General features: G+C 41.3%; 2 protein-coding genes across 4 annotated transcripts in view; one reads left to right on the forward strand and one right to left on the reverse strand.

Annotated features, from left to right (window-relative positions):
• EAF1 (ELL associated factor 1) overlaps nucleotides 1-1,227 on the reverse strand; it is a 19,628-nt gene extending 18,401 nt beyond the window's left edge. Inside the window, exon 1 of the mRNA XM_059847352.1 lies at nucleotides 1,093-1,227. Within this exon, the coding sequence (XP_059703335.1) occupies nucleotides 1,093-1,195 (103 nt within the window). The 5' untranslated portion in view covers nucleotides 1,196-1,227. The remainder of the gene's footprint in view (nucleotides 1-1,092) is intronic.
• Nucleotides 816-10,442, forward strand: METTL6 (methyltransferase 6, tRNA N3-cytidine). Of its 3 annotated transcripts, none has more exons than XM_059847340.1 (6): nucleotides 816-839; nucleotides 2,964-3,347; nucleotides 4,072-4,206; nucleotides 5,411-5,581; nucleotides 7,291-7,432; nucleotides 10,014-10,442. In XM_059847340.1, the coding sequence occupies exons 2-6, from the start codon at nucleotides 3,066-3,068 to the stop codon at nucleotides 10,160-10,162; spliced, it is 879 nt and encodes a 292-aa protein (XP_059703323.1). In that variant the 5' UTR covers nucleotides 816-839; nucleotides 2,964-3,065; the 3' UTR covers nucleotides 10,163-10,442. The 3 variants fall into 3 exon arrangements, with proteins under 3 accessions (XP_059703323.1, XP_059703307.1, XP_059703314.1); XM_059847324.1 differs by lacking the exon at nucleotides 816-839 and adding an exon at nucleotides 1,170-1,310; XM_059847331.1 differs by lacking the exon at nucleotides 816-839 and adding an exon at nucleotides 1,384-1,406.
• Nucleotides 10,443-26,382: the final 15,940 nt, after the last annotated feature.

The following is a 26,382-nucleotide window of genomic DNA, read 5'->3' on the forward strand; positions in this document are numbered from 1 at the left end:
TTAGGAAATTGGTTATTGAAGCAGTTTCCATTCTAGAAATACAGTATATTTCCACCTGGATATAGTTTGGGTTTAATTCACAGAGGGTCAGGCACTTGGGTGACCAGTATCACTAAAATTACTATTTGTGGTGTATGAATATGGGCAATGAGACCAGGCCTATATTTGTGCATCATAAACCAAATTATCCTACTGTTTTTTGTATAAATTCCCCACTTTCATAGAAAACTACTGAATTATAAGTTTAGTATTCTTTACATTCACTCTTGATGGTTTACTGGTCATTTTAGTAATAAAAACTGGACTAGTTTTGCTCAGATTTCTTGCCCCACAGAATTCAAGTACAGCAATACAATGAGTTCCTCTTCAAAACAATCTAGCTCAGGATTTATCTTGCATTTATTAGGCATTGCTGTCAGTGTCTGAGTCCCTTCTGCTTGCTTTCCTGGGATAGTGATTTATTACAGCTGGCTGGAGTCGGGACAGCCAGGGAGAGCTCTTCTGGGATACACATTGCTTCATCAGGAAAACACCCAGTTAGAAACTCAACTCTGGATGCTCCGGCTGCCTCTCCAGGCCGGGCCTGCGGGGGGACCTGTCCTGCGGTTAATTGCCACAAAGAGAACAAAACAAGATGGCAAAGCCACCCCCTTACGGGGGGAACTCTTTATGCTTCCGAGCGATTAATGGCAAACTTTCTAAAGCTGTTCCTTCGCCTTGGCCTGCCTCGCTCAAACCCCCTCCCCGCCAGCACCCACCTTCCCCTTCCTCCCGGGCGGGACCTCTGTGGGGAAAACACTCGTGGAGAGGAAAGACGGGCGCGGGAAAGGAGGAGACGGGTGCGGAAGGGCAGCAGGGAACGGGAGGGGGGAGCAGGGCGCTGAAGGGGACAGGAGAGAAGGGGGGAGACGGGCGATGAGGGGGCAGGCGGGGAGCGGGTAAGAAAGCGGGGACGAAGCGGGGAGGGAGCGCCGCGATGGCGGAGCGAAGGAGGCGAGTGGAGCAGCGGGGCGGGCGCGGCAGAAGGAGCAGCGCAGCCGGGGGACGGGACGCGAGCGGGGAGGAAGAGGCGGCCGCGGGGGAGGCGCTCACAGCGGATGGTGTGGAAGGAGGCCTTGGGCCGCCGCTCGAAGCTCTCGCCCAGCTGCAGCGGGTGCTCCTCCTTGTCCAGCAACGAGTTCGCCGAGCCGTTCATGGCCCCGCTCCCGGCCCGGCCGGTCCCTTCCCTCTCCTCCGTGCGCTGCCGCCCGGCGTCCTCCCGGAAATTCTTGGCTTTCCCTTCCGGGAAGCCTCTCCGGGGCTGGCGGCGGGTACGGCGGGGCGAGGCGGGGGCCCGCGGCCGGGCTGGGGCTGCTGCCCCGGGGAGGGTCCCCGGGGAGGTGGGAGCCCGGCGCTCCCCGCCCTCGGTAGGGTGGTGCAGAGCAGGGCAGGAGGGGCTTTCCTTGCCTTCCCTGCCGGGGTATCCGAGCCCCGGCTACGCTGGGGCAGGAGCTGCCGGAGGGAAGCCGGTTCCGCGTGGGGGGACCGGAGGATCACACGGAGGTGTTACATGTTTGTGGGCTTAGCGCTGGATTAAACACCTTTAAAAGGCTCTTTAGCCTCAGGATGGGCTGTTGCGACTGAGTTGATCATCGCGCTGCCTTCCCACCGCAGCAGAGGCGTCACTGAAGGGACTGGCTCGCCTTTGTTTGTTTGCGTGTGCGCTCCTTCTGTGATGAAATAATGGAGCGTGCCTGGGATATAGGCAGAAAATGTTGCTGATTAAGTTTTTGTTTGTTTGTTTTGAGGACATGCTCTTCTTGAAGAGACGTCCTTTCGAAAGAGCCTCTTCTTCATAACCTCTTGCGCTGTTTTTGGAGGAAAAGGGGGCGTGTCTGTGACGCTGGACGAAATTCTGACAGTTCTTTACTTCATTTGCACGCTTCCGTATTTTATGTTTGTGTTTGTGTCATGACATGTATATATCATGATAGCATCGTATATAACATGTACATACATGTATATAACATGTACAGTCCATGAAGAAATCTCATTTCTATGAGATTCTCATAGAATGTATTTTATCATAGGATAAAATACATAAGTGAAGTAGTAGCTTTGTTTGTTTGTTTGTTTTAGGGTGTGTATTGTTGCGGTTTTCTCATTTCCTTTTTGGTAAATCGACACCAGTGCCTGGCTCTGGGCAGGCACTGGTGTCAAACACACGAGTGGTGTGTGTTTGCTACCTGGGCTTCCCTGGAAGTTACTGGGTCATGCAGGATTTAATTCCCATCTTCCCTTATCCAGCATCTGCACGTGTATGACAAGGCAGATGTCAGAACCAGTTGAACATCAGAGAAAATGTTTGACTCCCTTCCCAGCCTGTGTGAAGCTCTTTTTATGAACTTCTGAAAATAAAACCACCTGTGATTCTTAAAACCAGTGTGAATCCTCAGGAGGAGGCAGTGGGATGAATGCTGGCACAGCCAGCTCTGGGCATTTTGGCCACAGTACTTGTTTTGTTCTCTTCCTTTGGTGAAATGTTATAAATGTGTTTTCTCACAGAGCTGAGAGCAGGAAGGAGAAATGCTAATATGAATACACTTTGTTTCATTAATTTTAATGTGACTCTTAAATGTCATTTGTTCTTAAGTTGTCTTTTTTTTCTGAAGTGTTCTAAGTAAGATTAATGAGAAACAAAGCCCTTGCATTCCCTCTCAATCTCTTTTAGTGAAAATAAAGTTACAGCTGCACCATCTTTCTCTTGTTGGGTTTCTAGAATGCAGAGGGAAGACCAGGATACTCTGAAGTGCCTTCTTTAAATTTGACATCAGTGTGATGTTGTATACAGTTCTTAGTTTAGATGAAGGTTTTCTGAAATTAAGAGAAATCTGGTGACATACAAGTCCATTGGGTAGGACAGATCACTAAAGTTGTAGTAAATGCATACTGTAATTATTTCTTATTTTTAATTCTGCTTCTAGATTCTCACTTATTTTACCTAAGTTAAGTGATGGAACCATACACTAAAGAAAAAAAATCATCCTTGGGTCTTTGGTGTTCATGTTTGTGTGAAAGAATCTAGCATGTTCCAAGAAAAGGCGTCAGCAAATTGCTTAAATATACTACCAACATCTACTGAAGATGGTGCTTTCCAAAAAAAAGGCCATAGTGCTCGAGTCCTTAGCCCAGAAGAAGTGGAAAAACTGGCAAAAGATCAGGTTTTGGTGTCTGAGTTCAAACAACTAAAACTGGAGAAAGAGGCACAGAAGAACTGGGATCTATTTTACAAAAGAAACAGCACCAACTTCTTCAAAGACAGACATTGGACAACCAGAGAGTTTCAAGAGTTAAAGGCGTGTCGTGAGGTAAGATCTGTGCAATTCTGCTGTAAAAGATGGGATTGATTGTTTCCAATCTGTTGTTTCCAGGGGAGTTAGTAATACTTAGAACAAAGCCATTTGGGTAAGAGCTGACACATGTAAAGTTTGCAGTGCACACATGTAAATTTTGCAGTGCCCTGTGTGTTTTCTTTTTATTTCAGAGATAATGTCTCAGAATCACATGCATCAGTTTAGTTTCAGTTTATAATTGGCTCTTACTGGATGGGGATGCTGTTCATAGCATCCTGGATGCTGAGAATGCAGTCTGGAATATTTGGTTTTCAAGTCCTAAAGGAGACAGCTTGTCTCTCTGTGTGCAAGCTGGTGCACTTCAGTACACTGCTTTAAAGAAAAGCGTCCAGAATTGCAGGCTGGCTGCTGAACACAGTTAGGGGGAATAGCCAGATGCATCTGTTGTTCCTTACAGCTGAATAAAAGACAAGGCAGAAATAGCACAAGTCTGTTGATTACTTAAGGGGTAGATGACTGAAGAAATATTAGTATGTTCTAAAATTATTTCTAGTTTTGCAGAAATTTGGGATGTCTTGGTTTTAGTGTCAGATTATGCAGTGGCTGTCTACTTTGGGTTTTTTTTGAAGAATCATAATTAAAATCGATTATAGCTTTTAAAATGCTGGTTGAACAGAGACTCTGCTCATGTGATGAGAAAACAAAAGTTATGTTTTGTCTTGTATTGCTTTCTCCCCAGTTTGCAGATCAAAAACTGACCATTCTGGAAGCAGGCTGTGGGGTTGGGAACTGCTTGTTTCCACTCTTAGAAGAAGATAAGAATATTTTTGCATATGCCTGTGACTTCTCTCCTAGAGCTGTTGACTATGTGAAGGTTGGTGTGATATTTGGAACTTCTTTTAGAGTGTTTTTTAGGAGCTTCTAAAATTACAAATGACTGTAACAACAGACTTCTCTTGGCTTCCTTTTTGTAGGAAGGGTAGACTATGCTTTGCCAAAAAAATTGAGAGTGATGCATTTCAGTGGAGATCCTATGTAAGAAGCCAAATCATTGCTCAAGACTTGGCTTTTCAGTGTCAAATTAGAGCATTGTGGTATATACTTGAATGATTTATGAAGACAGTGTTTTTTGGGTGCACTACTATGTCTCTGCTGACTGTGCAAAAAAAAAGCAAAATTTTGTTTGTCATGGAAGCTTGCCCTTAATAGAGGGAGTCCCAAGGAGAACCTTAAAAACAAGGCTAGGAAAATTATTGTTAAAGGGATTTGTAACCTGATTAGGAGTAGTTATGTTTACACTTAGTCGTGGGTACTGCAGTCCAAAGTGGAGCCTTGCAGCAGGGCTGGTGGGGGCTTTGGGCATTAAAAGTCTTTATGAAATTTGTAATCACAGGTAAATTTCTATATATCTGTTAACTGGAAGCATTGTGACCAAGAACCACAAGGCACAGACAGCATTTATCGTGCAAGAGATGAATAGAAATACCTGTGGCAAACAGAAGAGGACAGCAGCTCCCCGGGATACTGTGGCTGCACCCCAAGATGAGGTTGGGCTGAGCCTGTACCCTGGGTTTTGGATGACTTAATGTCATCTGCCTCCAAGGCTCTTGCTGAATTTATTTTTTGCCAAGACTGAGGTTTTGTCTTCCACGGCAAAACTGTGGGCTAGAGCAGCCTAGCTGCAGATTATGTGACAGGAATCCTGACTGTTTGCACTCTACCTGTAGCTCAAGAGCTTTACTTTCATCATCCTGTAATATGTAATTTCTTTCAATAGAGTTTAAGTGTTCTTTAAAGATTAGAAGCAGGGGTAAAACATAAATAGTATGTTTTCTGAACTGTCTTAGTGCACATTCCTTCTCAAATTTGTGGGAACAGGCTATTCTACTAGTTATAGTTTCACTATTGTAGTTAGCTGCAAAGAATTTCTGATAGCAGTAGCCACCAGTTGGAGGTTAATATTATCTTACCACTGTGTTTTGTGTCTCTCTACTGATTAATTTCACAAGATTTTTACTTTATTGTAGCAACAAATGCTGCTAATTGTCAGTGAAAGCTTGCTCTTTTAATTTCTCTAGAAAAATGCCTTATATAGTACTGAAAGATGTAAAGTGTTCCAGTGTGATCTTACCAAAGATGATCTTCTAGACAATATACCAGCAGATTCCGTGGATGTTGTCACATTGATATTTGTGCTTTCTGCCATTCATCCTGACAAAATGCATCTTGTCCTGAGGAACATTTACAAGGTAAAACCAGCTGATTTGACAGCCTTTAAAGCACTTTCCTTCTTTTTAGCTCAAAAGTATATTTTATTTCTGAGAAAATTACTCTCTTGCAATGGTGAGTTTTCATATTATATTCTATGGATGTGTTTTGTTAGTTCACCAAGTGTGCAGGACTAAAATATATTTTACAATTTCCCTTTTTTATCTCCTGGTATTGTGAGATTGCTTGGATTGAGACCTAATTCATGCCATCAGTGTAACAAAAAGATATAAAAATATATAAAATATGGCCTTCATGTACCTGAAAAGGGCCTACAGGAAAGATGGAGAGAGATTCTACAAGGAAGAGCACGTAGTGACAAGAAAGGGGGATTGGATTCAAACTGACAGTAGGTTTAGATTAGATAGTAGGAAGAAATTCTTTAGGGAGGTGCTGGTACAGGTTGCCCAGAGAAGCTGTGGATGTCCTCCTCCTGGAAGTGTTCAAGGCCAGGATAGATGGGGCTTTGAGCAACCTGATCTGGTGGAAGTTGTCCCTGCCCATGGCAGGGGAGTTGGAACTAGGTGATCTTTCAGGCTCATTCAATCTCAGGTCACTCTCTGACTCTGTGATTTTAAAGCTGTCACTTGGGTTGTATGCTGTGAATAATGTTTATATATTGCAGAGCTGTCTGTGTTCATAAGTGAGCCAAAACTAATTTCCAGAGATCCAGTGACCTGCAGTTAGGATGTTGCTGTTATTATGAAACATATTTGACCTGTAGTGATTTAAAAGTGGAGTGTTCAGAAGTCAACATCAATCTAGAGAAACTCACCCCCCTAAGCTGTCTGCTAGTTGACAGACTAGGACAGGCCCATCCAAAGGGTGGTTTAAACAACCTGAACTGTGATTGTTCTGAATTTTCCTGGGATGTCATATATTGACTGCAGAGGAAAACAGTCAACATATTTTTTTACTTTTGCATACGTGTGTATTAAGGGTCTTTTATTTTCTGATATTATTTGGCTTACTATCAGCAGCTTGAAGAAGGAATATTAGGGGGTTTTTTGTATATCTCCAGCTGTTTTCCAACATCAGGATTGGTTCTTAGTTCATATAAATATTTAGATATCTAAAATCAGCATGGGCAATGACCATGTATTTATAAACTTTAAACTATAGCTTGCTTTCTTTACCAAAAAGCAATTTAAAAAATCCATTATGTGCTTTGCTAAAATGGTTTCTTATTTATTTCACAACATATTGCATATTCTTTCTCCCCTGAAAAAAGAAATGTCACAATATTCCAAATTTTATTGTTAACCATTAAAGAAAATCAGGCACTAAACAGGATAATAGCCAACAGAAAAAATTGCCCTGATAGGAATTTTTATTAAACTGTGTATTCTCTTCTTTTTTCTGTGTTTGAAGAGTTGCTAATTTAGCTGATCAGCACCCAAATAGGTATTCTAAAACTAGTTGTAGTCTTTTATTCATGGGGAAATATTTTTAAGAGTCAATCCAGTTTTTGGACAACCTTTTTGTTGCACAGGGAATGAATTATATCTATATCTATCTACATCCATTTATCTATCTCACAGTTGTATTTTATTCTTGTAATCTTATATTGACTGTGTTAGTCTACCTTGTCTTAGTTACCTATGTCTGTACATATACACAAATAAATATACCTATATATGACTAAATCTGTTTAGCTTATTTAAAGCATGTGTGTATTATGTGATGACAGGTATTAAAACCAGGCAAGTGTGTCCTGTTCCGAGACTATGGCCTCTATGATCATGCAATGCTCAGGTTTAAATCAGGCAGCAAACTTGGGGAAAACTTTTATGTCAGACAAGATGGGACACGGTCGTATTTTTTTACTGAAGGTAAGACGTTGTAGAGTGCTTTCTTTTCTGTGCATCTTCTCCAGCAAACTGCTATTATGCCCATGGAAGTTCTATTTTGTGTGGATGAACTGTTAAATTGTGGTTTATTGCGTTTACCATCCTTTTTGAGAAAAAGCAGTTATTTAGGATGGCAGAACTTTGGTGAGCGCTTTCTTGTTTATAAGCTTGTTGTATGGGCTGTAATTCTCCAAGAGCAGGAGTTTCTGAATTAGCTGAATTTCATTCAGGTTTGTTACCTAAGGGGAAAAGACCTGTGTTCAGTAAGAGAATTAATCATCTTCATGAAGCAAGTAAGCTATTCTTTTGGCATCATTCTTTGTGCAGTTGAACGGGGTGAGGTCTATTGACTTCTAAAAGCAGAACCATGACTGCAGCACTGAAGAGCTCATGCACAAATCCTGCTGAGATAGCACTGACTAGCTGTGGTCACTCTGTCTTCTGGGGTTTGTTTTTTAGTGAAGACAATGCAAAAAACCATTTCCATGTGATACAGTATTTAGTTTTTGTTCAGTGGTCATAACGGTTTAGGAGGAAGGGTAGTTATTGCAGTTTACTGGTGGAGAATTTGAAGCTCAGAGACATGAAGGAATTTGCTTAGACTCTTAAAATGAATTGGGTTTATAGCTTGGCTATAGCTTCTAACTCCCAGTTCCTCATGCTAAACTCACTACTCCCCCCCATCACTTGTAGAGCATTGTGTAACAAGAGCTGTGAATTTATTTCTGTGGGGTTCTTTGTTCTTAGTCTAAAGCAAGATACAGCTGCTGAAGAGACCGATTTGGAGCCAAGTAAATGTTATTAATATTTTATGCCATAACATATTGACTAATTGCTTCTGATACATAAAAACCACTATTCTTGTCTGAGCTCCCCCTATTCTTTATAGGACAATGATGAAATCTAAGGTAATGCCGTGCTACAACTTCATTGAAGCATTTCTGGATCTGTTATTTATTGATTTTAAGTTCTGTTTAAACAATTACCTCTTACAAAGAGAATGGATGCTAAAGGGAACAAGTAAGAGACTGACCTATCTGTGGAATTTTAAATCTCATTTTATTGTGTTTTAGAATAGCTTCTGAATGAGAAGTTCCTTGCTAGTATGCATGTTTCCCTTGCAAGAAGAATTGAGGTAGGGATGAGGAACAGGAAGGAAGGAGAAAAGAGAATTTATTTTATATTGCTCATGTCAGCAACTGTTTTTCCTTGGGCTGGTCTGTGACTGTCTCACAGATCACCTCTACTCCCATTTTTAATCATTATGATCTCATTCATTTCATGTAAACATTGCTTAATACTTGAGAATTCTTTTGATACTGGAGACATGACTCCCATCAATTTCCACAGAGGTTTCAACCTTTGCTATTTTTCATTTCTTTAGCACTGCATTGGTACACCAAGTTATTGCTGCATGGGGTGATTTGAATTATACTTGTTTAAAATATGGCAGATAGCAACACCAGACTTCTTCCATGGGAAAAAAAATCCATTCTTCTGCTGTTTGAAATAATACTAAATTTGTGTAGGAATGCATGGTTGTGGTTTTGTATTATGAAATATGTGCAACTTCCTTACAATAGGATTTCAATAGGTCCACAATGGAGTGCTGTTTATTTATATTTCATTGGTGTGGGTCCCCATTTTACATGAACACACAGTGTTTACAGCCATGTTGGGCTTGGGTTGATATAATCCTGCAGTGCCACCAAAGTGGGTGGTCTCATCTTCCTCAGCACATCATCTCTGGTGGTGCTTCCTCTACCCACATGATCTCTGTTTCATCATGCTAATCCCCCTGAGCAGTCAAAAATGGAATGTCTTTGTTTTCTGTCAAGTAAGGGAAGTTTAGAACAGCTTAAATTTACTGTGAAATTGCTGCCTGAATAAGTGAAATGAGGTGCAGGAAAGGAAAAATTATGATTTTTAATTAACATGAGAAGTCAATTCCTGCTGCATAGGTCACCCTGTTTGTGAGGTGCTTCTGCCTTCCTTAAGGGAAATAGGCTCTGAGTAAAATTTTTTTGTTTATGGAAAATACTTTCAGTTCAACTTAGTGGAGTCTTGATACCCCCATATCCTCTTTGCCATTTTGTCAGTTTTTCTGTTGAGCAATTGCATGTAACATGGGGTGTTATTCTTCCCTGAGCAGAAGTGCATCTGCACAGCTGGATTACCTTTGAAATATTTGTGGTAAGTGATGTATTCAGCTAGTGAAGGTCAGCTGCACAAAGGGAAAATGCACTGATGTCAGTCACAATGAGAATGACAAGGCTTAATAAAAAAATAAGAGATGTGGCAATTTTTGGAAATTCAACTGAGTAACTAGCTTAAGCCCCAGTTTTACAAGCTGTTTTGCTTAGGTTGATGTTTCCAATGGAGATCTTTATTGATTTTTATTCAGCAGTCTGCCCACGTAGAACAGCTTGAAATCTGAAGGCCTGTGTGATTTTCATGCTGTAACACATAAGAACATATGCTTATATAAATGCTGTCTGGTGTTTTAAAAATAGTTTAAACATAATATTTTAGCTTCTTTTTTTTATTTTTAATTCTCTTTCAGAGTTCTTATCTCAGCTTTTCAAGGCTGAGGGATATGAGCAAGTGGTCAATGAATATGTGCAGCGAGAAACTGTGAATAGGAAAGAAGACTTGCGTGTTCCAAGAGTTTTTCTTCAAAGCAAGTTTCGAAAGCCTTTCAGGGAGACATAAGTTCATTGCTTGTTTGAAATGGAAACTAGCACATCAGCTGTGTGCTCATCTTTCTGGTGAACCAAAAAAGTTGGCATCCAGTACCTCTTGTTGGTTTCCATTCTAGGATACAAAATATGAATTCTATTTCTAATTCAATTTTAAGACAGTTTAGTGATGCAGGCAACCTGTTGAGCATCTGTATTCCTGCTTCTAAAATAAAACCTGTGCCACATTGTTGGAGGAACAGGTAAAGCATATAAATAAACTTCCATTTTTATTAAAAACTATTTTTAAATAAGTATCCTGTGTTTTCTGTCACTTGTGATTTTTGAGGCTTGTTAAAGTTATAGTATTTCATTCACTTTCAGTACTTGTAGGACTTTGGAGTGTAGGACTTTGGAGTGTACTTTCTCAGATACAGGAATGAAACAGACTCAGTGAGCAGTATAGTGTAAGCTGCCTTAGTATTTTGATAATGATATCTTTTTAATATGCTCAGCATTTAGATGTGTAAACAAATGTTTATATTCTAAGGCAGATCCTAATCGATCTGATTTCATGCTTGAAGAAGCATGTTAGCAGATCAGGTTGTATTTATCCCTAATTAATTTAAGATGTTCTTCATTTAATGTGCGGAAATATTTGAAGTTTTGCAAGTCAGTTTCCTGTTTGAAACTGAAATCAGTATTTCTTTGATATGAAGTGTAGTCAGCTGCTTCTTTCCTGGACAGAGGTCTTAATTCTTTTCCATCACACCCAGGAAAGCTGTGTTGGTCTTTGCTCTTCCTACCACTAAAAGCCACCGCACTGTTGCTGCTGCAGATGTAACTTCTTGAAAGAACTTCATCCTTTCCTTACAGCTCTTTGCATTGTGGCACTTTGCACTGCAGGACCTTTTCTGTGCTCTTGGATGATGTAGCTTCAAAATCATGCCTGGGTCTTTAACCTGCATTTTGAGCAGCTGCAGTGCAGCAGAGGAAGCCCAGAAGTATCCGGTGACTTGTGCAATGGCCTGTGCTGATCCCGTGTAATGTACACAGTTTGCAACAGGGGAAATAGTGAGGGGAGATCAAATGCTGGGGCAGGGCCCAGTGAAGTTTTGGAGCCTTCATTCTTGGGAATACTTGGAATAAGACTGGCCAAGGCCTTGAGCATCCTGTGACTGTGAGGGTGGCCCTGTTCTGAGTAGGGTTTCAATCTCTGGCTGTATATACGAGTATGTGATTGCTTGACTCAAGCTGTCATCCCGCTGGACTTGTGTGTTGTTAGATGACCCAGTCATACACATCAGATGTGGACCAGCGGTGACTTTTTCCCTCTGTTTATGACATAGGATATAATAATGAATTTTTTTTTCCAGACTCTTAACACTGGGTGTATTGTGCATGAAATGAAAGAAGTAATAATTTTCCAGCCTGAAACTTAATGTTACAAAGTTAACCAGTCAATTTTTTTTAACAAATTGGAGATGCCAAAGGTCTTATTTGGTTGATATGGTTAGAAATAGATCTGCAACAGATCACAAATCTTTGGCCTCAGAGAAAAAAAAAGCTTAAATCATTCACAATTCTCCTAATGACCCTTTGAGGAGGGTTATTACATGTCATCTCCTTTTTTTATGGAGGGTATTATCCCAGATATTTATTCATTGCTGGCCCCTGCTGTGCAGCCCATTAGCTCTCTCTGCCATGCTAGTAATAAATATATAGTAACACTTACAGTAAATGAAAAGCTATTGCTAAAAAGAGATATAATGATGACAGCACTATCCTAATCTGAGCTATCATTGTTTGGTGGCTTTCATCAGCACATGTTCTTCTTTAGCATGGCAGTTTTGCTATGACTACATGTAGTCTGAGCTCTGTTGATATTTAGTGGTGCTTGCAGCCTGAAACTCCAAGTGCCTTTCAGGACTGCAGGCTTGGTCCTTTTGGAGTATACAGCACATAAATGAGACTGAAGGAATGCCTTGTGTGGCTTCTTATCATGGGGCTGTGTGCTTGTCATCACCTGCACAGGCAAGTGCAATGAACTGTTCATCCCCAAAAGGAAATGAGATGTAGGCAAGAATCAAAAATATTAATCAGAGGACCTGAGTCAGCCCAATAGACTTAGCTAATAGACTCAGACAACCACTGAGCTCCTTTTTACACTGAACTATTGCCAGAACAATAATTCATGGTTTTGTGCGTGGCTATAGCTTCAGTATTTCTGTGTACACTTTTTTCTGCTTCTGTGGGCTTTAAATCATGGCAAATTTTTGTAACTGTGGTAAAGTTTGAGGAAGTTGAGTCAGCTTTAAGAAATCCTTGCCTCATCATGTGAGACATAGTAACTGATGGGGTGCATGTGGTTGCTGCAGTGCTGACTAAAGAGGATCTACTCCCCCAACTCTTCAGCCTTCCCAAGCTCAAGTAAGCTCACCAGCAGCACATGCCAGCAATACCTGTACCTTGTATCTTTGAACAAACTGCAGGGATAGGAAAAGGAGTTAGTGGCTCAGACTGAAAGAGGGGAAATTGCGGTTAGACATAGGGAAAAAATTCTTTACTGTGAGGGTGGTGAAGCCCCAGAACAGGTTGCCCAGAGAAGCTGGGGATGCTCCTTCTCTGACAGTGTTGGATGGGGCTCTGAGAACCATGGCAGGGGGACTGGAATTAGATGATCTTTAAGGTCCTTTCCAACCCAAACCATTCTGTGTAGAACTGTCCTTAGGGAGATGTGGTAATCAGGGATAATGGTGTTAAAATGACTTGGGAAAAAGCATATATGCACTGAATCATGCTCACCTTGCGCAACCAAGCCACTGTGCTGTGATTGTAATAAATGTCCTGATTGTTCTTTGATTTGTCTGCAGTCAGTGGAGGCTGCTGAGATGACTCAATTTTCTGTAGAAGACCTGCTTTTTGTTCCCCTTAAGATGAACTAGCTGCTGCATTTGGCAAGCATAAGTAGTAAGTTCCTTTATGCCAACACGCTGTTCTGAGCAATATTTAGGATAGAAGGAAATAATTGTTGAAGTAATTGGACTGAGAAAACTCTTCTTTTAAAAAATGATTTGGTGCCCTGACCTTACATTCTCTGATGTTTAATAAAGTTTGAAGTTGGATTAAGGTTTTTTCCTGAAGTCAGGGAATCCTGTATGCCACTTTTCAGTGTGGGATTCTCTGATGTCTCCTCCTGGAATTGGATAGCATGTATTAAGGAATGATGTTAATGAGCAGTGAGGACATGGGTAAGGTCTGACTGTCATCTATTTTCAACAAATTTACAGAAGTATGAAGTCTTTGAGTTCTCTGACATTGCGTGTCCTTTCTGTCAAAGGACAGCTTCTGTCAAATTTGGTTGATGTAGTCTGATGTGTGACAAGAAGCTACGACCGGACAGAAATCCACGCAGGTATTGTGTCTATACTGTATGGATGGGTGAGCTTTCTTTCCTTAGAAATATGCACTACTGAGAAAAAAGCATTTGGACTTTAAGGTGATAGTATCACAGCAGGTTTTAGGTGGTTCATTTGGTAGCTAAAAAGCTATTTCAGGTGCATCTTCTAGGTACCTGAAAGCTCCTTGAGTTCCAAAGGCAGAATATTGAAGTAATTAATATAAGGCTAGAGCCATGGTTGATTGTGCATCACTTCTATGAAACCAAGGGCTATCAAAGTGAGACCTGAAACTCCAGCAGCTGTAAGCAGCCTTGGTCTCCTAGGAGAAAACTGGTGTATGAAATTGAAAATGTCATTAATATGCTCACCTGTTATAATTATTTTTTTGTTTGATCTGTTGAACAGTTCATACATCTGAATATACTGAAAAACACAAATTAGGAAGTGCTTTATGGAAGAGTTAGTTTTTATATATATATATATATATATTTATATATTTATATATTCTTTTATATATCTTTATATATATATATATATACACACTTATATGCGTGTGTATTTGGAGAGGATATCAGTGTTAAGCATCAGTGTGTGAAGGAAAAATTGTAAGATTACGTTTAAATTTCTAGGGATAAAAAATTCCTGAGTTTCACAGATCAGGGATGACATATAATTAAATAAGCTGTTCATCTAAAAAGTGAAATTTTGGAAATGGAAGCCTGCAGGTTCCAAAATTAGGCTGATGTTCCAGGGAGGCAGGGAGGTGTATGGTATTAGTAATACATGCAAGACTCTGTGGGAAGCAGAATTTTATATTGGAAAGATATTGCTGAGATACAGTTAGTGAAAATAGATAAGTATTTTTAAAGGAGTTTTACCTTACCATGATATAGCTGTGATGAATTTTTCACTGGTTATAATTGTTATTAGGAAAGATTTTGAGCCATTTCAAGCATTTGGGAGCAAACATTTGCTAGTGATGCATACTGCCAAAACATCTGACCCTTGGGTGCAGTAGGCTCAGGATATGAGTACGTTTGTGCTCTGTGTTTGTAATGTGAGTTCATTTATTAGAGCACAGGCAGATGGTGAGCCTGCACTGTGGGGAGGCACACAGAGGCATTGCTTGCAAAGATAGAAGCTATTAGCCAGGTGAGATGTTTCATTAGAGAACCTTTTTCGTTCCCACTTCCTAGGCTGATGTGCACTGTTCATTGTGTTTGCAGCAGGGTGCTGTGAAATCAGGGAAGACAAGGGCACAAGAAGAAGACTTACGTGATTCTTCCAAATTATAGTGATTTTGTGCATTTCTACTTAAATGATTCTGTTTGTGACCATTTACCCTCTTTCCCAGCAAATTTTAGGTCCCAGCCTCAAAAAATTAGATTGCTTTTGAAAATCTTTGCCAAAGACATAGGCTTAACTTATATGCTTGAAAAATATATGATGTGAAATATTTAGAAAGGCAGCTGTGTGGCTGAAAATACAAATCCAGCTCTGTTTTCCTCCTTTGACTTGAAAGAAGCTTTATACTTCCCTGTCACTTCAGTGCTTTTTCACAGCTCCCACTTTGAGGTGCTGTGCTGTCTTAAGTTAGATGGCACCAATCAACTGCAGCTCTGCTTTCTGATGCCTGTAGCATCCAGAGAAGTTAGAATGGAAATAAATGAGGGTTGCTACAAGGAAAAATCAGAAAGTAGGCAAATTACAGGTTGACAAGCCTGCTTACTGTCTAGGCTCCACTCAGTATTTTTCCACAGCCCATTTCTCTGGACCCTTGGATTGCTGTTGTGAACTTGGTACAGCAGAGAAGCTGCTGTTCAAAGGGATAATGATATCTTCATACATATCTTCATACATATGGGATTGTTGTGCATCTGAATTTAAGGATATTCATGTACTTTTTTGGGATTTTTCCCCCCAACTTTGTCTTCAAACTTCTGTTTGAAATAGGACACTTAATTGGAATTCTTATCATCTAATAAAAGCCTTTTTCATTAAAGTGTAATGGCCTGTTGCTATTTTGCTAAAACCAGAGTGTTCAAAAGCAGGATGGAAGAAGTTAAGGAGAGAGGAAAGGAGGCTTCTTTTCATTACACAACTAAGAAATGTTCTGTTCTATTTGTTTTATTTGCAAACCACATTTCACAGGAACATGAAAATAGTTTGAAGATGCCTCAAAACCATAGCTACCATTTTTTCAGAGCTACCTTCAGGGAGATAGTTCTGAACTCCTGTACAACTTCATAAACTTGGCTGTGACCATCTGGGTGAAGTCCCTAATCACAGATCTCACATTTAGAATTTGAGGGTGCTTGGTTGAGTCCTTTAGGACCTGGCCTCAGGGAACATCAAGTTTGTGACCTCTTGACCAGATGAATCTGAGTCACTCCAAGTTGAATATGCAGATGTTTGGACTTGCCACCTGATACAGCAGCATGCCCCCTTGGCTCCATCCAGTGTATGCCACTAAAGACTTTTGCTGGCTTTGGATCAGCTTCCAGTAACAGTTTCAGGTTGTAGTTTTGGTTTTGAAAGCAGCTAATAAATTAAGGATCAGCAATTATCTGTGTAGTCTTGACCTTACTTGGCTGGGAAACAGTGGCCAAGAAAAAGCCTGTTAGAAATAAAACTCAGAAGAGACAAGAACCCACCTCAAAGTAAACTGAACTGATCAAGCTAATACAGAGCCAGTGATGTATTTTAGAAATAGTGAAAAATCTTCCTCTTACAAAAATTTTCCTCTATATGAAATACTAACCTGCCCTTAGGCTTAAGGGTTCCTTTCCAAGCTACTTTCCAAGTTCCAAACCCCATAAACCTTAAAGGAAAAGAAAACACCACAAACAGATCCTACAGCACCTCCTAAAATAGGGCAGTGGTGTTCTCAAAAGCCCACTGAAGAGGGGGTAAGCTTAGCAACTGAGAGCTTTAACCTCAATTCCATAATGTGCATTTTGTACTCCATTTTCACAGACTTCTTTATGGGAGATCTTTGCCTGATTCAATCACCAATAGTAGATCAGTGAGATAAAATGATTTTGCAGTTAGAACAGATCTTAAGACACATTAGTATTTCTGTAAAAAAACAGGTTACCTGTGAATGACTGAGGAAGGGGCAAGACTGTTTTGTTCATGCTAGCAGCTACATAGTTTGTTCATGTGCCAGGCCAGCCTATTGTTTGGCAGGAAATTCAGTGTCAGGCAGCATGATGTTGTACTGTAAAAAAAAAAAAAAAAATCCAAAAATTAATATCCTTGTCTTTAGAAATATTTTTTTTTAAAAGGATCTTTCAAAAATTTCAAGAGAGGAGCTTGAATGGGCCTGCAGCATTCAAGCATGCAACATCCTAGCATGCAACTAAAACTGTAGCTGCAATGGTAGCAGTATTCACATTTAAATACCAAACAAAGCTGAAGATGTGCAATGCCAAACTTTGCTCCAGTGACACTCAAACGGTTTTGCAGCATAGGTAGCAGTAGTGTAACTCTCTCTGTTACTGTGATGATATGGTTTCTGTTTCATGTAGCCTTGTGGAGAATTGTGAATATGTTACTGCTGATTACATTCATAAATATGAGTAAAGTCTGAGGCATAAATATAAGCAAAGAATGAGAAATTTTCTTTTGTGGCTTGATTTGATAATTCCTGGAGCTTTTCACATAATATATCCTTACTTCAGCTGATTTTATATTGCTATTGATTTTTATGATGCGTGTCTAAAATATTACAGGACATGGAAAGAAATATCAACTACTGGAATTATAGATTGTACAGTATGACAGAAGAGTCTCAGAAACCAGGGTGAACAGAGCCCCAGTGCCAAGTTTAACACATGTCATCTTCCAACAAGGAATCTACTGAACAAACCCCTTTAAAAATGTTCACTACATGCTTGTTGTGGTGATGTCTGGGAACCCTTGAATGGGACAGAATTTCCCTAGGTGCTGCGGACTCAGAGAGTAAGAGACAATCCCTGTCCTAAAAACTGTAACCATTCAATTATGCAAGATGGGTAAGAAGAGGAAGAAAGAACATCCCTCTTGTGGTAAGACACAGAGACTAATATTTTCCCTACTTCAAATTTTAGTTAAGTATGAAAATGGGACTGAAGAAATTATCTCCTATATCTTGGTTCAGTATCTAACTAGCAATCTTGATGCAGAGCAGATCCTTTATTAATGAGAGATACTGGCTCTGATGACAGAAAACCTGGTTCCTGAATGGCTCCTTACTGCAATTTGAATGATGAGTACCATTCCCAGCCCTGCTGTTGGTTTCCTGGGTGAATTCAAGCCTTTACTCTCACCTTCTGCCTTGTAGGGAAAAGGGAAAGATCTTGGAGTGAAAAACTAAAAAATCATAAAATTGTTTAGGTTGAAAAAAATCTCTTTAAGATCATTCTGTCAAAATATTAAACCAGCACTGCCAAATCCATCACTAAACCATGTCCTTAAGTGCCATATCTACAAGTCTCCAAAATACTACTAGGCATGGTGAATCCACTGCTTTCCTGAGCAGCCTGCTGTAGTTCTTGACAACCCTTTTGGTGAAGACATTTTTTCCTCATTTCCAAACATCCCCCGCTGCAGCTTGAGGCCAATTCCTCCTGTACTATCACTTTTTACTTGGGAGAAGGGACTGATCCCCAACTGCCTACACCCTCCTTTCAGGCAGTGGTAGAGAGTGATAAGGTGTCCCCTGAACCTCCTTTTTTCCAGGCTAAATACACCCCAGCTCCCCCAGCTGCTCCTCATAAAACTTGTGCTCCAGACCCTTCACCAGCTTTGCTGCCCCTCTTTGGACACGCTCCAGCACCTCAGTGCCTTTTTCAGGGGCCCAAAACTGAGCGCAGGTTTTAAGATGTGGCCTCACCAGTGCTGAGCACAGGGGGATGATCACTTCCTAGTCCTGCTGGCTGCATAGGTGTAGTGGGTCTCAGAAAATTTGCCCATGGATTATAGGATCTTCATTATGCTCCCTGTCCCTGTCTTCCATTTCAGTGAGCACCTGGAGACCAACTTAATGTTAAAGACTGAAGCAAAGGCAGCATTAAGTATGTCAGCCTTTTCCTTACCGTTTGTCACTATGTTTCCTCCTGCATCCAGTAAAGAATGGAGATTCTCTTTAACTCTCCTTTTGTTGCTAATGTATTTATAGGAATATTTTGATTGTCTTTTACAATAGTGTCCAGAATAAGTTCTCCTTGGGCTTTGACCCTTCTGATTTTCTCCCTGTATAACGTCAAAATATCCTTGTAGTCTGCCTGAGAAGCTTGCCCTTTCTTCCAAAGCTCGTAAACTCACCTCTTTTTTTCCCCTTGAGATCCAGCCAAAGTTCTCTGTTCAGCCAGGCTTCTCTTCTTCCACTCCAGCTTTTCTTTAGGCATGTGGGGACAGCCTGCACCTGCAACTTTATGATTTCCTTCTTGAAGCTTGTCCAGCCTTCCTGGACTCCTTTGCCCTTCAGGACTGCTTCCCAAGAGACTCTGTCAACAGTCTCCTAAACAGTCTGCCCTCTGGAAATTCAAGTCAGTAATTCTGCTGATCCATTCTTCTTTAAGAATAGAAAACTCTTTCTTTTTTTTTTTTTTTTTTTTGTGATCACCGTACCTAAGATGGACTCCAACCATCATATGACCCATCCCTCCTTCTCTGTTCCCATACAACAGGTCCAGTGCCTTCCTTAGCTGGCTCCCTCAGCAGCAGTGTCAGGAAGTACCTTCCACACACTCCATGAGCCTCCTACACTGCTTCCTATCTGCTGTGTTGTCTTTCCAGCAGACTCCTGGTGAGTTGAAGTCCCCCCACAAGAAATGGTTCATAAGAAACCAGAAGCTACATTTGGTGTGAGTTCTAATTCTTCTTTTCCTACTGGTATAAACATCAAGTCTTTAAGGTGTAGGAGATGAAGAGTTAACCACAATGCAACCTTGAAAAGGAAAGGATTGGGCAAAAGGACAAAACTGGAAGTTCTTTCCCTAGTTAGAAATGGGCACGATGAAAGGGTCCTTCTGACAAGGCTGAGGGGAAAATTCATCTGACTTCCTTGAGAGCTGCTTGCACCTCTAGGATGGCAAAGGGGCTTGCACTTCAGGATGGGGGATCTAATGCATCCCCCTCCTTGCTGACCCTTGATGTTGGGAAAAGAGGAAACACTGATATAGACAAACCTGATAAAAAAACCCTGATGAAGTAGGTACTCAAAATCCATGGGATGGAGTGGGGGTGCAGGAGAGGTGGGTGAGGAGGAGAAAAATGAATCAAAGTGCCTTAAGTAATACAAAATAATTTTAGTTTTAGCGGCACAGTTTCAACTACAGTTGTGTGGTGCCAGGTGCACACCTTGTAATAAAAATTGTTAGGATGCTATAAAAAGTGTCAGTGCTGCTCTTCCTCTGGTCTGTCCTGTCTTTCCTATCTGTTCCTCGTCAGAACACTGCAAATCCCACTCTTGTGGAATCCATAGGGAAGTTGGAGGGTTGGTTATCCCTGTGTTGTGTTGTTTGAAACGCAGTGAAAAAGGAATAGCTTCTTTTACCATCAGCTGTACTGTAAAACATTTCTTTCTAGACTGTCTCTATTTTGTCAAGCTCTTGTCTGGCCTGGTTGGAGTTGTAGTCTCATGTTTTATCCCTAAATATGGGATAAACTTCTTATCATGAAGTTACTTACTCATGCAAAAGTTGGATTTTATTTTTTTACTTTGCTGCATAAGTAGTTTGGTAAAAATGGTGAAGGAAGGGTGTTTGGGATTTTTGTTCACAAGGTGGCACTAGCCACTAACCAATGCTACCTTCCTTTAAGCCCCAGCACTTAATTGTCTAAATCTTTAACAGGGTGGTAGGAAGAGCTGGAAATTATTAACTGTAGACCAGACAACTAAGAGTGTTTTCTTACATTCAGTCAAGTCCTCTTTTTTGTCTACTTAAATAGCACTTGGATATCAAAGAAATGGAAACTTTTTTTTTTTTTTAAAGAAAATATAGTTGCATCTCAGAGATACTTATTATTTAGAGGGAATGTTCTTAGCATAATGTGAGGGAGGGTACATTGAAATACTATTATTGTTAATAGCAGCTTGGATTCCAATTGTCTCTACCCATGAGGCAGTAATTTGTTGCATTGACAGCTTGCTGTTTGTTTCTGTTTCATTTGTGTCCCACTATATTGATACATTAGAAGCTGCAGTGCTTTATACAAATTTCAAAATACAGTGGCTTAATACAGTATTTCTTTAATTCCACGAAAATGGTAGACAAATCTCTGTTTATATTAACTGCTCCCATTTTTTTCCACTTCTTCTGTTTTACAGACAAGCTGCTCTCCAGCTGAGCAGCCATTCAAGCAGAGATGCATAGGATGCACATGACCAGAGAGGCAGTATCTCTCTCATTAATTACTGTGTGAAGTCAGCTGCAGTTTAGTTTGCCATTTTACAGTTTCTCCTGCTTTAGTAATCCCCATTTTGTCTCTGGCAAGCCCTTCTCATTTCAAGGGAATGAGGAAGAATAGAATAAAATTACCTTTACATATTGCTGGCTTTATATCTCACTTTAAGCATGGTGTGTTCAGAATAATCCATTACTGCTAATAAGCTACATGTAAAATTGCCTCAACTGCATTTTATGAACAGTAATTCTTCTTCAATTCTTCATTTTAAGAACAGCAATTCTTTTGGATATTAAATATTTGAAGTAGTGTAAATGCTAATTAGCTGCCAGCACAGAAACTGATTTGTAACAACATAGCTCCTCTCCTTGCCTTTCTTACACCTTCCCTTCTCTTTATTTAGAGCTGGCTTCTCCTTGCCTTTTGCACAAGTGAGTGGGATCTGCCAAACCCAAAATAAGTGACTTCATGGAAAGGCTTCTATGAATGAAACCTATCACCGAGCACTGTGCAGAGGCTGTATCCAAATGGCTCCTTCCCAGCAACTGGATGACAGGCAGAAAAAGACTGAGAGCTGCTTTTTCCTACTTCCCAAGGCAGCAGCGAGTGTCACTGGCAGGTATGTTCAGCCCAGAAGTGTCACAAAGGACCTGCTTCCCACAGGCAGCCTCTTCAGACTCTTTCAGTTCTTTCTTGGCCCCTCTCCAGGACTGAGAGAGGACAGGCACTATGCCTGTCTACAAATGCATCTGGTGGGCTCTCTTGCTCAGAGCCCTCTGACTTGTTATCAAGGGCCTGATCTTACAAAATGCTGCATTGTGCCATCAGTTTCTGCTCGCTTTGGTGGAGGGACCACACCATACCAGAGGTTTGGGCCTTGAGACATTCCAAGGAAAGGTTTCTTTGATTAGGAACTACAGTGGGGGTTAACAGGTGAGTATTAATACTGTGGTGCTGGACTCCTGGTGCATTATGTTGTTCTCCCTTCCCTTTCCACCAAACTTGTCCTGATTTCCACCATATAGAAGTAACATCTGGCCTACCACTTCCCCTCTAAATACCCAGTGATCAAAAAGAAAATGTATAATTGTCATCTCAAACATTCCTTTGTCTGTACAGGCTGAGAGAGCAGCAGACCCAGAGAGAGCAGCAGACCCAGAGTGTACCGGTGTATTTGGGCACGACAAGAAGTCTTCCCTCCTTGGTTAGCACAGGCTGATGAGGTGTCACAGCTGTGGCACTGTGAGGTTTCCCTGGTTGTGTCAGGACTGTGTTCAGCCTTGGCATCTTTTTTCACTACACACTGAAGCAGAGGTGGAGCAAGGGTGTTGGGTGTTACCCTGTGGTGTTTCTCTTGACAGGTTGGTCTGTGTCACTGCCTGTGGATTCCAGGAGCCATGGCCAGCTCACAGGGGAGAAGGATGAGACTGGATGTTTGCACTCTACAGTGCTGGCACCAAGGTGTTCAGAGCCAGCAACTGTACAGCCTGCAAGGGAGATCCTAAAACTGGCACTTGCCCTATGTTCAACAGGTTAGATGCTCTTGGCTCACATTACTGAGGCTGCATACAAAGCTAGAGACAACACTACAACCCCAGCCTTCCTGTTCCCAGCACTCTTTAGCACCAGTCAGGACAGCAGAATCACTGGGATAATTTGCATCCAGGATGTGCAGTGCCTTCCTGGGCTCCCAGTCTCACAGACTTGTCACCATCATATTTTCTGAAAAATCTCCTTGCCCAGGGTTCTTCTCCTGGGAAGCTAAGATACTTCAGAGAAAAAGAAAAACAATATTATCTCATTTGCTTCTCCTGTGTTTTGCTGCTTTGGAATGTGATTTGGAGATAATTTATCCAACAGGTGGTTGTTTGATTGGTTTCATGCGAATTGTTTTCACTTAATGACCAATCACGGTCAGGCTGTGTTGGACTCTGGAGAGAGAGTCACGAGTTTTCATTATCATTCTTTGTAGCCTTCTGTCTGCATCCTTTCTCTTTTCTTTAGTATAGTTTTAGTATAGCATTCTTTAATATAATATAATATCATAAAATAATAAATTAGCCTTCTAAGAATATTTAGTCAGATTCATCATTCCTTCTTGCCACAGAGGACCCCGAGAATACCACACAGCCTCTTCCTGTCTGCCGTGTTCTCAGCGTGACACTGGGAACAAAGGGCATCTGGGGGCCTGCAGCGTGGCTGCTCCCTCCTGTGCTCACAGCAGGTGCATGGAAGCACTGGAAGCACGACCCTCTGTGTCTCTGTGTCAGAAGGAGTCGGTGTCACAGCTCTCTGCCAGGCTGGGCTGGGTTGCTGTATCCCGGAGAAGCCATGGCGCGAGCACTTGGAATGGGAGGCTGTGCTGTGGGCAGGCTCATTGTGTGCCAGGCTGAGCAATTAGGGCTCGTCCACTGAATAAAGCAGACTGTGACCAGGCTGCTTGGCACCGTGTGGCTATTGTACAGCAGATGGTACACGGGGTATAATGGACTAAGAAAATATTCTGAGTGGGGAAAATGTCACAGCTAAAAATGGCACCACAGCTGACGTGGCTCTGGAGAAGCAGAGGCCAAGTGAAAAAGCAGACAGTGGGTACCAGCAAAAGATGAAGACAGTCATAAGACTTTTTCTTTCCTCCCATTCTGAATCAGTTGATATGTCTCAGACTTTTGAATTGTGACCAAGTAAAGAGAAGAGGTGAAGAGTGCATTTTCTTGTTCTGTTTTTAGTATGTGAATACAAAATGAAAATGCAAACTGAGACACAGGCTTTTTCCATCGAGGGAGTTAACATGGTCCCTGATGAATTGCTGTGCACTGAGTGGGGTCAGAGAACTTTATTAACTAGACAACCCAAAACTGACCAATTATATCAATCGATTATAATTTGCAAGGCAGAGGGAAACCCCCAGGCTGGTTTAGGAAATTTAAGAAGGTTGAACAACTGTCCAGTACTGTGGAGGCACTAGAAAGTGAAATCTAGAGACTAGAAGAAATGCAGAAAGTCATGCCAGAACTCAAAATGTGCTGATGTAGAGACTTTGGCCGACACTGTTAGCCAAGACAATGCAGCATTTGAAAGAAGGATGCAAAACCACCCACAGGTTGCATTGCTTGCTAGTGGAATGCAAAGAGTATAGGTTGGACTGGAGGATGGTGAGCTTCAGGAAGAAAGAAAAAGTGGATACTGCTTCAACTGAAGCAAATCTCTCCTAAACCACACAGTTGTGTTAGCAAAGAGTTAGCCAGTGAGTCACAAGCTGACATGATCCACAAATACAGGAATATCAACATAGACACAGTGCTGATATGACTGAAGAGAAACAGATAAAGCCTAAGTCATAATGGTAAAGGATGCAAATTGACAATCTTGGTAAGCTGTGAGTGGGCTCTAGCAGTTTGCAGGGTGCAGGCACAGGGAGGATACTAATTGTTATGGGAATCTGGGATTTACCTACTTGCTGACCTCCTAAGGTGAGTGTGCCATTAGAGAGGAAGGAGGCAAAAAAAAAGAAAAAAAAGAAAAGAAAATTGGGAGTGTATGTTCACAGATCAGCAGTATTTGCAACAGCAGCAAACAGAGACAGCCCCACTGTCCCATACCATTAGTACAGCTGTCCTTGCCCTGAGGCAGAAGTCTGGGGAGAGACAAGCAAATTGATTACACTGTGAATCACAAAATCAATAGGGGAGTTAACAGCATAGATACCCATTTACTCATTGTTCTGAGAGAAGACAGAAATCCAGAATTATCCACTTCATATATGAACACAAAGAAATTTAATAAGCATTTAGAAAGGGAGCATTTTTCCATGACCTGGAAGAAAAATGCTTGAAGAATTCAAACATTTTTTTTTTTAAGCTTGGTGCACCAGCAAAGTTCTGAAAGCCTAAAAAGAGTGCATACATGCATTCAAACCTTGTGCATTGCTGGGACACTGCTTTCTAAGATAAACTGTGTGACTTGGACCTGCAGCATGGCCCCCAAATGACTGAGTGTTGGGATAGTCTTGTTTGTGCACCTTTTCCCCTTCTCTCTCAAAGTCCTTGCTTTCACTAAAAAAGAGAATATTTGTGCAGGCAGGGAGAAAGCCAGAAGGGTCTCCATGGGTACTCCCTTGTATTATGGAGTATATTCATCCTGATAGCCTTTAAGATGCCACTTGGGATTTCTTGGCTCCTGAGAAATTTCACCAGAAAACGCAAAGAACAGTAAATGGTAAGGACAGCAAATATTTCTACAGAGCATTGCTTTGTCAGCCTGGGTCACTGCCTGGGTCTCCTCCTCTCAGGGACATTGGTGAGACAGACATTCCACTGAGTGGTGCAGGCTTTGGGTGATCAGGCCTGTGCAGAGTGTGGATGCTGAGGAGCACTGGCTGTGTGTGCCTGGGAAGGGAGCAGTGCTGCACTTTTGGGAGGCTCCTCTGCAGAGTCCCACGTTGCACAGGGGTACATGGTTGCAGCCAGTAGTCTGCACAGGGCAGACCTCTGTGCCTGCTTGGCTCAGGGTGAGTTCTGAACCAGGAAATACAGCCCATCAACAAGTTATCCTCTTTCCAGCCCTCTTCCCCATTTTCCATAATGTCCTTCTTTATTATCCTCCTACCCTTAAGTAAATTGACTTGCCTGGATTTCTCCCTTCAGTGATGCAAGCTACCATGTAGCTAAGCCTTGTTATCTGCATGTGATAAACATTTCCTTTCTTCTCTAGCTTATTGTCTTTAGACTGCAGATATTTGAGGGCAGGTTTGATTTCCTCTATGTTTACATGGTACTTACAACAGCAGAATCCAAATTTGGGCTGAAACTGTCAGGATTTAGTCATCCTTATTCTTATTTATCCTTTATAAAAGTTCCGCAGGTGAATGCTCTGTAAAAAGCACTGCTTCCTTCACTGACCTTGGTTCCAGCCATGCCTCATTTGCATTGAGGATGTGTAGGAGGAAATTGCTCTACACAAAACATGGAGTTAATTGCACTTTATTTTAGCCTTATTCAACATCTCTCTTTTTTTCTTTTAGTTTCTCCTTTTTCTGTTAAGCCCTCTGAAAAATCTAGACAATTCACATTATTTTTTTTTATATGAGCAGCAAGAGCCTTCTCTGTCATCTTGTTCTGCTGACTAGTGAGTTCAAACAGTTTCACATCACTCTTCACATACAGCTCAGCAGAGTATGTCATCCAGCCTCTTCCCTTCAGCCATTTGCTCTCATCTCAGCAAGTTCTTAGTCTAAAAAAGATCCTAAATTTCATTAATTGTTCTGTGAGCCAATGTATATAATGCAGCCTGGTCTGTGACGCTGCACAGAAAAAGGGGAAACCTCATTCACTGTAAACTAATGTTCTAATTTCTTTTAGTCAAGTGGTTATTACAGATATTTGTGCAAAGGGAGCACCTGTGCTCTGTAGATCTATTCCCAGTGCTTATTTTCCAATTTTGGGTCATGTTCCCTTCAGAA

The sequence above is a fragment of the Haemorhous mexicanus genome, chromosome 1 (assembly GCF_027477595.1).
Source record: "Haemorhous mexicanus isolate bHaeMex1 chromosome 1, bHaeMex1.pri, whole genome shotgun sequence".
Classification (NCBI taxonomy): Eukaryota; Metazoa; Chordata; class Aves; order Passeriformes; family Fringillidae; genus Haemorhous; species Haemorhous mexicanus.